Source organism: Nelumbo lutea, chromosome 4, assembly GCF_056320005.1.
Source record: "Nelumbo lutea isolate HS-2025 chromosome 4, American lotus-T2T, whole genome shotgun sequence".
Taxonomy (NCBI): Eukaryota; Viridiplantae; Streptophyta; class Magnoliopsida; order Proteales; family Nelumbonaceae; genus Nelumbo; species Nelumbo lutea.
This window is the reverse complement of record NC_142687.1, coordinates 101,274,559-101,287,587: the sequence shown is the minus strand read 5'-3', so window position 1 is coordinate 101,287,587 and position 13,029 is coordinate 101,274,559. Positions and strand designations below refer to the sequence as shown.

General features: G+C 37.1%; 1 protein-coding gene across 5 annotated transcripts in view; it reads right to left on the bottom strand.

Moving 5' to 3' along the window:
• Positions 1–13,029, bottom strand: part of LOC148862222 (lysine-specific demethylase JMJ29-like) — a 66,118-nt gene that overhangs the window by 33,204 nt on the left and 19,885 nt on the right. For all 5 annotated transcript variants that reach the window (XR_016113448.1, XM_088986823.1, XM_088986825.1 and 2 more), the window contains 4 exons: positions 9,739–10,746; positions 9,143–9,215; positions 8,974–9,059; positions 4,648–4,767 (listed from right to left, as the gene is read on the bottom strand). Coding sequence is in view for 4 of the 5 variants with exons in the window: in XM_088986823.1 (XP_088842949.1) it covers positions 4,648–4,767; positions 8,974–9,059; positions 9,143–9,215; positions 9,739–10,746 (1,287 nt within the window). In the remaining variant the exon portion in view is untranslated. The remainder of the gene's footprint in view (positions 1–4,647; positions 4,768–8,973; positions 9,060–9,142; positions 9,216–9,738; positions 10,747–13,029) is intronic.

Sequence of the window (13,029 nt, the reverse complement as noted above, 5' to 3'; positions counted from 1 at the left end):
GCTCACATGACCTTTAAGAAGGTTATGCGCGTCCAACCCCGATCCCGGTTTGGTTCTAACAAGTTTAAGTTCAAATCTTCCTTGGCCCAACCCCTTTTCCCTGTTCAGAACAGTCTTGGCGCCAATTACAACCTGTGCAAAGGACCTACCACCCTCCAGACTACTCACTTCTTCCACACGCGAAAAACCCACCCCCTGCCTACTACCCTTTTGTTTCTCCATCAAACGTTTTTCCATTTTAGTGAAAGTGCTTTTCTTACCACGCAACTCTTCTTCTTCAACCTTCACATCTCCCTCCATACGAGCCTCTTTCCAGAGCATCGAATCAGTGGATGAAGCCAGCCACACTGAGTAGCACTACCTTTCGACTAGCACCTCTATCTTCCGAGGTATCTCCTCAAGTTTTACTCCATTCAATAAAATGGAAGCTGAACGCAGGTCTCCCCAAAAGGCCCTCCTAGTGATCCTCCACACATCAAAGCAATGGCTTCAGCAGTTTCTTGCTTCCACAAATGAAAGGGAAGACCTAACAGACACACCACCACTCCATCTTCAACAAAGAAATCTTTGGAGTTTGATCCCAGACACCATCTTGATACTATGAAATTTCCAAGCTTAGCTTGGATGTTTAAAGCCTCAACTTCTACTCTGTTCTCAAGCAAATCCAGCAAAGCCTTGTTCTTCTCAAAGGATGTTAAAATAAATGTGCTCTTCAACTTTAACCTTGCTGTTAACAGATCTGCAACTTTCCTCCAGTCAAGAATGGGAGCTGAAGCTTCAACAATCAATTTACTTTCCCAATCCCCTCTCTGTATGTCTACTCCCATTCTGTAATTACCTGCCCCAGCTAACACTAAAGGAGTCTCTTGCTTAGTCTTGTTCACCACACTACTAGACCTGCTTATCTTCCTTTTTACTATTGCTTCTCTTTTAACACTCATGCGTTTCAGCAGTTCACATAAGGCGTCAAGAACTGCCTTCCAGCCCTGACTCTTCCTTCCTTCTGGAAAGCAGATCATCTGCCTTCTACCTTTGCCAAAAAATTCTGTCAAGGAGATAAAATAACCTTTAAGGTTTCTCTTACACTCTACAACAACCCTTCTTCCAGATTCTGAGAAAAGCTCTTTCCATCTATTTTGCATGCCTTTGTTACTTGCACCTTCCACAAACTCCTTGAGCCCTTCAATTACCCCCAGTCCTTCTAACAGCACCATCCCTCTCTTTGCTTCCCTGATCTTCAAGCTCAGCTGACCATTTAACCTCTGTTCCTCAAATAGGAGTTCCTTAGATTCAATCTTCAAAACTTTTTTCCAACGGCCTACCTCCACAAATTCTCCCATCTCAGCTCCTCCACCTCTCCCCCTCTCACCCTCTCAGCAACCTTCTCTTTGCTTCACCCTCTCACCCTCTCACCATCTCAGACAATGGCACCAGATGAAAACACAGTTCCTCTCCCTCTCACCCTTCTCACCCTCTCACCCTCTCAGCAACCTTCTCTTTGCTTCACACTCTCACCCTCTCGTACCATGCACATCTTCCCTTGAGAGACCTTTTTCAGAAGAAGAAATCAAATCAGCATACTGGAATCTAGATGGGGACAAATCTGATATCAACTGTTAATGGTTTTCTGCATTATTTAGGGTGAGATATATCCAACCTGGTTCCCCTGCTCAGTTTTTTTCTTTGTATCCAAAATTCAGAGGTGGTAAAAAGGCTAAGCTGCATTGGTCCTGCATTCCTTTTGTGGTTTGCTGGTGCGTATGGAAGGAAAGGAACAAGAGATGTTTTGAAGACAGATGCTGGAGTTTGAAGATATTAGTGGCAGCTGTTGGCAAAGTTTCTGAAGACGTCAGCATAACACTTCTTACTGACCACACATTTCATTAACGGTCGATCGAGATTCTCAAACATCTTTAGTACTCTGGCTGACATCCTTCAAATAAGTTGACCCTTCAGTTTCCCTTCCTTTGCAAGGGCAGTCAAGCTTCTCCTTCACTCCATCCCCTTCTTTGACCCTTGCTACGTCATTGTATTCTACCTCCCGCAGGTTTCTCCATAGTCTCTCCACTGACGACAACAAACCAAATCGCGGTTTGTGTTTCGCCTATTTTAAGCGCCATTGTTCTTCCACATTAATCCCTCTGACTCATCAAGGTCGCACTGAGGTTCGAAGTATACAGCTCTTCCAAAACTCCTCCGCACAGGACTGCAATTTGCTTGAAAATTTCAGGGGACCATAAATGGAAAGGTAGCCCTACAACTTTTAAGCGGAAAATTTCTATGTGATCTATGCGATTTGTACTTGGACTCCACTGGCTAATCACCATTACTCCTTCAGATGTTTGAATGGGGAGTGAATGAATTTCTTCCAAAAGATTACCTACCTCTAACAAAGCGTTATCTTCTTGGAAAGGCCAAAGAATGAATGGATCTCAAATTTCAACTTTCGTTTTAGTTCCTTAGCTACATACCTCCACATGGATAATTTTTTGCTTGCATAATCCACAAATTTTTTACGCCATTCCTTAAAGCTTTGACAGCCACTTCCTTCTACTTCGTTTCCCCTTAGGAACTCCCGCAACTCTTCCACGAACATGATCCAACCCATACTCTGTTTCCCAATGGGAATACATATCATCTGTTTTCTGCCCAAACCAAACCATTCTGTGACTATGATGCCCTTTCCTATTGGAACGTAGTCCTGCTTCAAATACCTTACCATTCAACTTCAACACATTTTTCCGGTTCTAGGGCTTCCTCAAGACTAAGGCTACATCCAGAAAACCTTTCAGCCAAGCTACTACATCCTTCCATAAGTACACAGAAGCTCTCTTCTCCTCTCTAATCTTCAGCAAGAACAGACTCCTTGTTTTCACTTCCTCAAACTTAAACAGCTTCAATTCAATGGAAACTTCCTTTCTCCATCTCCCCACTGATTAGAAGTCCTTGTTTTCACTTCCTTTCTCCATCTCCATCTCCTTACAGAAACAGTACAACCAGAAGTTGTGACGGAAACAAAGAGGACACAGGTGTCCAAACCCCACAAAAAAGATCATTTACATCTTTTTCATAATACGCTTCTAAATTTAGATAAATAAATGAGTTAGTATCGTCATTTCTATAACTAATTTTTCATTTTCTCTCGTTATGGGTACAATCTTATTGGTTCATGGTTCATACATAAACTATCAAATATCAACCAAGGCATGTGCTTGAACCATTAAGGCTATGTTTGGTTTGAAGGAAAAAGTAGGGAAAGGAAGGGAAATGTAAGGAAACCTATACAAGGTTTGTAAAGTTTCCCTGCATTTCCCTTCCTTTCCCTACTTTTTCCTTCAAACCAAACACAGCCTAAAGGATTGAAATTGAATTCTCATTAAAATTTTTATCCTCTGTAGCATAGTTTTCAAGGCACCATGGGAGCCTAGGCGACAAGAGGGCGCCTAGGTGTCACCTAGGCGATGGATTTTTTTATGTAGAAAACATAGATCTTAGGATAGTTCCATAGGTACCATCACCATATTTCCTTAATAATTATTCATAATTTTCATCAGAAAAGTACAGAGTTCATGTTGAAGCATAGAAAAGCAACATATTCATGAGAAGAAAAAGAAGGAACAAATTAAAAATATAGGGGAAGAAGAAGAAGAAGAAAATGTGTTGATTAGAAAAAAGTAGTAGTAGTAGTAGTACAGGAAGAAGAAGAAAATGTGTTGATTAGACAAAATTCTAAGTTCTTCCTTACTTATCGGTTCAGGTTTTGAAGTCTTTGAGGGTTGAATACAGCATTAAGCAATGTTTGTATTGATTAAACCCTAACAAATAAGAAAAATAATAAAAAGAAATTAGTATAATAAACACACAAAATGAAAATTTTAGTTTAGTAAAGTCTATTTTATTATTATAATGTCAAAAAATAAAGAATAAAAAACCATTTTATAATAAGTACAAAACTGCTTGGCGACTAGGCGAGGCGAGCCTCAAAGGGCGCCTTGTCGCCTAGGCACCCACCCAGCCGTCGCCTTGACAACTATGCTTTGTAGTAGTGTTCCTTCCATTTTGTAAGGCCAAAGTTGAATTATTAGAGATCTTTTAATATTTTCTTATTAAAGGCAAAGTTATATGAAAATGATACTCAAGGTCAACACTCGACAACTATCCAAAAGGTATGAATTGATGAAATTAAATTATGTTTTTTAGCGTAGTTGCCATGATAGACTTGCTAGTTGGCCTTAGCTAGTATTAGTACCAGTTGCTTAATTGCTTATTTCTTTAATTGAAATCTTAGTTTAAACTTACACTAATTGAAAAGATTTTTTATAGTAATTAGTGCAATGAATTGCTGGTTAGCATACATAACTTATGAAAGAGGTTAGAAAATGTAAAAATCTATGAACTTTATATTTATAAATTCCATTGCCTAGGTGTCACCCAAGCGCCTAGGAGCCCTTAACCTTGCCTAGGCACCTTGAAAAGAAAAGCATATTACCATATTCTGCAATTTTCGATAATATCATGCCAATAAGTCAAAACTTATAAAGTAATCATTTTAAAGAAATGCATTACACTGCATACATAAGAAGTCAAGAATAAAAACATTGAAGGACAAATTGTACGTAGAATATTGGAAAACATAGGATGCATTACCTCAAGCTTGTCTTCTTTTGCCCTGTGATTCTGAGGAAGTGTACGGAACTCCTCCGTCAAACGGATGCATTCATGGACATTTTCAGGTGAAACAAAGTCCAGAGCAACCTTTATACATGACTAGAATGGCATAAAAAAATAAAAAAAAAAAGCTCATGATAAGAAGTTGAGATAAAAATAAAATAAAGACATTCAAGAACAATTTGCATACTGTACAGAATATATAGATTTCTTTTCACCACATGATATGGAAGTGAGAGTTTGATACACATTTCTTGTTTGCACTCTGAATTTTCAACATTTTTCCTTTGAATAACTTATTTCAACATTTCATTATTATCCTCTAGTATTAGTAATTATGTGTATATTTTAATCTAAAATAATTTTTCACTAAAGACGAGCCAAACAAGAAACATATGGGCATTTAGCTAGAAGAGGAAAACAGATGGAAAAGAAGGAAAGCACAACAAAGGAATCACCCATGCAAATCAACATTATAAGAAAGCCATTAAACAACAAAAAAGGAGCCCATCTCCCATGAAAAAGCATAGCATATGGGGCCTAAAAAATAAAAGTAAAACCTCACAACAACCACAAAATAAGACCAACTTTTTTGGGTAAAAAACAAAAGAATATATATTAAAAACAAAAGATTCAAGAGAGAAGGAAGGTGACCAGCAGTCACCCAAAGGAAAAAAAGAAAAAGACAAAATTTTAGATTCAACAAACCTAACCCACACCAATAAAACAACGCTTAAGCATTCACAACAACCTATCAAGAAAAACCATCAAACTACAAAGACTCAAAATAAATAACATAAAATAAAGACACTTAAAAACATATACGAAAGACAAGCATCTACAACTTCAAAACCAAGTTTCATGATTGCTCTTATTGGCTTTCTTAACTTTCTTCAGAAACTTGGACAAGGAAATGATTGTTCCTGTTTCTGAAATGTTTAACCACCTTTGAAAAATATTCTCCACATCCTTCTAAATGTTGTGATAATCATTGACTCCATCTAGGTCTAGTAAGCAACTTCAGCTCCTCCCTAAGACATTAACATTCCATTGTGGAATAATTGGGAACAAACCAATATTTTAAAAGTGCAAAGGGCAATTTGCATCTTAGGTGCAAGGCGCAAGGCAAGGTTTGCAGCTTTTCGAAGCAAGGCACAAAATGCATTTTTTTTCAAAAAACTTAAACAAAATATTAATTACAAATTTTAATTTTAATTTTAAAATAAGTGATTTAAAAAAACTTATTATCTAAAACTCAAATACATAAACATAACATGTAAACCATATTCAGATGAAAATTTAAAGATAAAACCAAACATATAAAACATATTCAAGCATGCCAAAATTTCAATTTCTTTATTTCTTTCGCAATTGCATTATTTCAAATAACTAATATGACGTTAAACATCTTTCATTCCTGATTCTACTAGCCATCTTTGCCTTTTAAGAAGATATTTTATTAGGATGAATGAATGAACAACATTACCAAATCGGGGGTTCTTAGAAGGCAATTACAATTATAAAATGTTTTTCCTGTAGGAGTTAAGAATTTAAAAACCTATCATGAATTTGCTTGGGCTTGCCTAAAGGGGTTAGTCGAGGGGGAACCCCTGACCAAGCTGCTAGGTTGAAAAAAGAACAAAACACACAAAAATCAAAAAAGATGCATGCATGGGATGAAATGCAAGGCACACTAGGCACATGCCCTTCGAATGTATTGTGTCCGGGGCCTAGGCAAGGCACATACCTTAAAATGCACCTTGCATGTGCGCCTAGGCATGCCTTTTAAATCACTAGAACAAACTACACTGAATACCATAAAGATTTGGAAAAGAGTTAACCAAATTAGTGTCTGGATCCACCTTCTCCCCATACTTCAAAGGAAAATTTTCTTCTAGATTCTTGAAAGTTTCTTGCAAATTCCTCCCCACCATCAAAACACAATCCCAAGATTTTAATTACTTCCACTACAATAATCACCACCAATGTTTTAAAACGCGGAGGCGTAAGCCTCCTTAAGAGGAGGGGATTTAGGAGGAGGATGAAGAGTAAGAAGGGATCACATTTTTTCTTTATTTTTAATTAAAATCTTTTATACTAAGAAGAATAAAGATGCATAAAATTAGTTGAAAGGGGGGGTCTGGGTGGCGAAGCCCCCCAGCCAAAGGGGCAGGGGGCAAACCACTTCTTTCCCCTTATCTTTACTTCCCTTCCCTTTCTTTTCCTTTCCTTTCATTTCCTCTGTTTTTCTTTTCTTTTTTTTGTCTTTTGATAAAGATGTGCATGAGGCGTACACCTCTAGCACGCCTCATGAAAAAAGCGCAAGAGGCATATGCCTCAGAGGCGTCAGTGCCTCTGAAACATCACTCTCTGCAACTTCATCTTCAGTCTCATCATTATCTTTTAGAGACTTGGTTTTGTATTTTTTCCACACTAAACTTTTGCACTCAAACTCTTTCCAGAATTTGCACAACCTTGTCCCACACCCATTCCAACAACATCTTCTGCTACTCAAAAAATGTTAAACTCATGGTTGTAAAAGTATCAACTACATAAGACACCACAATATAAGTTAATATGGCACCAACCAAATACCAAGGCACCCACCTAGCTGCACAAGTGTGACAAATCAAAAGGCAGGCTTCTTAGCCAGCTATGATCAATGTTTCTAATGGTTGCTGCTACACCTTATCATGTTTCCAATCCATTGTCTCCTCGTCTTCCTATTTATAAGACGGATCACTTTCGCATTTCCAATTTCACAAGAATCACCAGGGCTTTCCTAGCCACCAACTTATGTTTAGTTATCTTTTTTTATAAGTAAATGTAATTTTATTAGAAAACCAATATATACAGCAATACAAGCAACCCAGGGAATGGTGTGAGAGATTCACCTCATCCAAAAACAGAAAAAGTATTTCACTTTGAATATGTTTTATATTGTTATTTTTTTAGACTATAATTATAAACTAATAAACTAATTTTTTTTTATTCTTCTTCTTTTCCTATAAGGGAAGAACTTAAAATCTTCTTTTCCTATAAGGGAAGAACTTAAAATCTTCTTTTCCTATAACAAAAATAAGGGGTTCAGCCTCTATATTTTTTTATTTTTTTTATCAGTATCTTTTTTGAACTTTCTTTCCTTTCTTCTTTTTCTCCTCAGAAATATGTTGACTTTCTAGGCTTTTTTTTTTATAATTTTTTTTCAAGTTGGGGTGCAACACAAGGACAAAATGTTATTTAGAGAGGAGAAGCCTTAATTTTTTTCCTAGGCTTAAACATGAAGTTTACAATTTTCTTATGAAAAATATGGATAGTTATTAAAGAAAGATGGTTATGGAACCTAGGGAACTACCCCTAGGATATGTGATTTTTACTTAAAAAAAAAATCCTTCACCTAGGCAACGCCAAGGCGCCCCCCTGTCACCTAGTCTCGCCTTGGCACCTTGAAAACTATGGTCAAACATTAATTTCTTTAATTCTTTAATTCTATGAGCCGCCTTTGTACCAAGACCCTTGAGGAAAGCTCAGACAAGTTCGTGTTAGGGTCTTAAACTTTTAATCCCTACAAAGAATAATTTATAATTTTATTTATCTTCTAAAAATATCGTTTATTAAGATGAATGAATAAACAACATTAGCAAATAGAGGGCCAGAGGTCACTATGATGGAAATATTTCAAGATGGGAATTATGAGATTGATTGGAGTATTCCGAAGACAATGAGAGGCAGAGTTAAGAAGAAAGCAACCAGTGCATATGAAGGGATAGTCTAATCATCCAAGGTACCAAGAGGTTATGCACAAAGTGTTAAGAGGAAAAGGTAGGAGGTAAGGGTAAAAAGGACATCTAGTACAATTATTGGATTAGGCTTCATTCTTTCTATCTTGGCTGTTATGAGAGGAATTTATCCAATATTGGAATCCTGTCAAGAGTTGTGGATGGAGCTCTGGTTTGTAGAAGAAGTCTATAAAGCTAAAATATTGTTGAATCTCGTTTTGGGATTGTTTGAGTTGATAATATGGGGGTCTTTGGGGATTATAGATGGGGGTTAAGAGATTTTACCCCTCCCTGCCTGTTGTATTTTCTATCTTTTCTTCTTAATAAAAGTTTCTGTTATTGATCAAAAAAAATATATAGATGGATAGATGGGGGTCTTCTTTTACTTTTGTATGCTTGAGTGATTTCTTGTCACTCAGCTTTCTACCCTACTTTTATTGTAATTTACTTGTTTTCTCTAATTACCAAAACAATGACCATATCCTCGGAAGGAAGAAAATAAATTTACACCAGGTAATTAGCATACCTTGAGATTCCTAACTTGATGAGGACATCCAGCTGGAATAAAAACTGCCTCTCCAAGTTTTTGCACAAATGTCCACGGTTCAATACCTATGAGAAACACCAACAATATAAATAATGAACAAGGAGAAGTTAATCAAAAGTATCTAAACAACCATCTAGTACAAACTTACCAAATTCCTCCTTGAGTTTCCTTTTATGTTCTGAAGTCAAGTAGAAACTCTGGTCATGAATGGGGTGAACAACCTACACCAAAGGGGAAAACAAGGTTGGGCTCAAATTAGCACAGATAAGTTGCAATAAAATGATAAATTAGATGATGTCAACCATAAAGAAAGTAATTACATATGGAGAACCAGCAATGATCAAATGCATAGCCAGAGACAAGTTGCTGGACATGAAATTTACATAAGAAATTGAAGTGCCCAACAGGGAAACAAGACCCATTTTAAATTGTATCATTCTATGGGTAGCATATACACATGGCTATATACACAACCACTACTTTAGACATAATATCAAGCCATAGATCAGACAAGCATAGGAATCAATACATTATGAAGGTCTTCTATAAAAGCCAGAACTAGTGCACCAGATTGGCTTTAAGGTCTTAACCGATGCAATTTTACCTTAACCTAGGACAACAAAAGAGAAATTTTTGAGAGACAGATATCACCATTTCTTATAGACTAAAGAATAAAAATGCATGAGGAGTTAACTATAATCTTGAATAACACATAAACACAGCTTAAATCTCTAATGGTTTCACCTTCTCTACTTGATTACAATGTATGTGTCTGAATTCCCTGCAGTGCTTCTTAAGATATTTCTCCAGCTTAGGAACATCTTGTCTCCGGAAAATGTCCCAAAGAGCACCACCTTCGGCATATTTTAGCACCTCCAACTTGTTTGCAGAAAATGTGTCATGTCTTCCATCATCATCCTCCACAGTGAACCTTGGTGAGTTCTTTTCTCCTTCCAACTTATCAACTGGAAGTGTTTCATTAGCTAAAACTTCGGCATCAGATGAAACCATACTGCCCTCTAACTGTGTCCTGTCCTCATCTTGTCCTTGATTATCACCAGCATCCTCCCTACTTGACTGTTCTCTAGAACGAACCTCAATGCCCAAGTTTTTTGACTTGTTGCCAAAACCTGCACGAAATTTCCTAGATTTCCTCTTTCTACCGCCAAAACATTTTCTTGTCTTCACATTTTTAGTATCTTCTGCTACATCATCATCTAGCCCATGCATATTATTTTCCTCCACAGCCACGCTGCTATCATAGGGTTTATCATCTTCTGGAAGAATATAGGAAATGGTAGCTTCCACCATGGAACCCTGAGAGAGTGTGAGACTCCTCGATTCCTGCTTTTTTCCCTCACAAAACTGCTTGTCACTTAACCTAGTACCCTCATTTTCTAAGTCATGCTGATCAGTTAAATCAGAATTTTCATCAATTATAGCACCAAAATTGGGGGATCTTGCACCCATGACACCAAAATTTTCAGCCTTTTGATCTTCTTTTGGAACTTCATTCATGTTGACAATGTGTTTCATATCAACACCAATACAACTTCTTTGTTCATCAAGTGCATCACTGCACTGTTCAATGCCAGCTGTCTCAGAAGTAGATTTCTCTTTGTTTTCCTCAATCCTCACAACTTCAGCTAGTTCTTTCTGGTCCTGGGCCCTGTGCTTCTTTTTCAACATTTCTATTCTACCATGTTGCCGAGGGGTCAGAACCACTTCTGCAGTATGTGTCAAAACATTCACCTGTGCAATGGAGTAGCAGATTAAGAACAAAGAGAATTTTTCTTTCCCAGCTAGCAAATGAATGCTCATAACCTAAACAACCAATATTTAATACATTCGCACAAATCTTTTATATACTATTTTTTCCTTGAGAAATTTAGAGGCTATTTATAAATTTAAGCTGAGAAAATATTACAACAAGACAGTAGATGCCCATAACCACAACAATTTAAAACAAGACAGGACCATAAAGTTGAAATGAATTAGAAACTCAACCTGTTGCAAAACGAATCAGATTCCAATTGGTTTGCATATGAATCAAGAAAAGAAACTAATATGTCAATAAAATAATAGTGCAGAAACTAGTAATAATAAATAAACAATACATTTTCACATCAATTTATCTAATGATAAAGTAGTTTCCTCCAATGAACTATAGCACATTTGAATTTGTCAAAGTGTTGCCTTGTTAAAACCATAGTCAAACAATGATTAGAATGATTATACCAATGTTTCAAAATGTGGAGGCATGATGCAAGGTGTTCCACTATCTAGAGGCGTGAGGCATTGTAGCTCAGAACGAAAGAGGTGTAAGCCTCCATAAGAGGAGGGAGATGAGGGGAAAGGAGGAGGGGGAGGAAAAAGAAGAGGAAGGAGGGTCTCTTTTTTCTTTACTTTAATAGAACTCTTTTATATTAAGAAGTGAATATGCATAGTACTAGCTGAAGGAGGCGGGGGGGTCTTGTCGAAGCAAAGCCCCCCAGTCAAGGGGGAGCAGGGGTCCACCTCCGGCCCAAACTTTCTTCCCCTTCTTTTTCCTTCCCTTCCATTCCCTTTTCTTTTTTTTTTCTTCTCTTTGTTTTTCTTTCCCTTCCCTTTTTTTTCCTTTCCTTTCTTTTATTTTTTCTTTCTTTTTATCTTTTTCTCTCTTTTTTGTATGAGCTGTGCATGAGATGGCACACTTCATAATGAAAACGTGCATGAGGCATGTGGCATACGTATCTAGCATACACCTCAGGGCATTTTGGGGGCGCCTTGCCTAGAGGCACACCTCCAGTCATATACCTCCCACACCCTTTAAAACACTGAATTATACACCACCGCCCACCTGATTCCCATAAAAGGTAATGTGCCTATGTCTGTTGCCCAGGTTGAGAAGGTGAAAACCAACAAAGCTATAGGTGATCAAAAACACCACATCATATGACTTTTAAATTCTGCCTTTTGTTTTTCTTAGGCACTTATTACACATATAAGCTAAATATATGCTACTGCAACACCACCTAGCTGGTTCCCCTGGCAGGTAATGCACCCATGGCAGTTACCAAGGATGAATACATCATAAATGATAAAGCCACATGTGGTCAAAGAGGATCAAGGTTTCATAGGAAAAAGATAAAAGGCAAAATGGAAAATGGAGCTAGGGTGAAAATAGCCACAAAGGTAGAACAACCAAACAAGTACTACATCTAAAGTGTGTTAGTCTGTGATTGGTGTTTGTCTAAAAATAATGAAGTGCCATAGTGTATAATTCTTTTAAGTGTCTTAGTGTTGAATAAACACAGGCATGAGAATCAGATTCAGTGTGTGTCTGGGAAGCAGGCATGGTTCTACTTCTACCACAAAAAAAAAGAAGCATGCATGGAAAATTAAAAGAAAATGGACCTGGGGATACATACAATTATAGTACTTGATACACTATGAATTATAGAAACCTATACAAATAGAAAAGGTCTAGTAGTTTAGGTTTGTTAATCACATTCTATAGGAACAATTGCAGCTATAATGTACCATAATTGTCCATTTAAGTCAAATAAGGGAATAAAAGAAAAATATTACATAAAAGTGCTCCTCAAGAGTCTGTGAAGTGTAAGAATTCAACACAGAGACTTAATCCATTTAGGCTATGATTGGTTTGTTAGAAAATGAGAGAAACAGAAAAGCAAGGAAAAGCAATTCCTTGGCTGTGTATGGTAAGAGTACAAAAAGTGTATGCACTGATAGAAATGCACATTTGTTCGACTAGAAGGATGCAAACCCTGTTCAATTTTGAATTCATAAATTTACAAATCCCAAGGCTGGAACCAACCTATTTCACATTGACCAACTTTGAGTTTTGAAAGCAAACTTTGCTTACATTTCAAATGCAAAAACAGTAAAATAGTTTTGTTTTCAATACAGAACATATTATTACCAAACACCAGCAAAGCTGAACCAGAGTGCTTCACTTCAGTTCTGCATTTGCACTCTTACCAAATGCAGCCTTAATAACTTTCCCTCAACTTTATGTTTCTCTTATTTAAT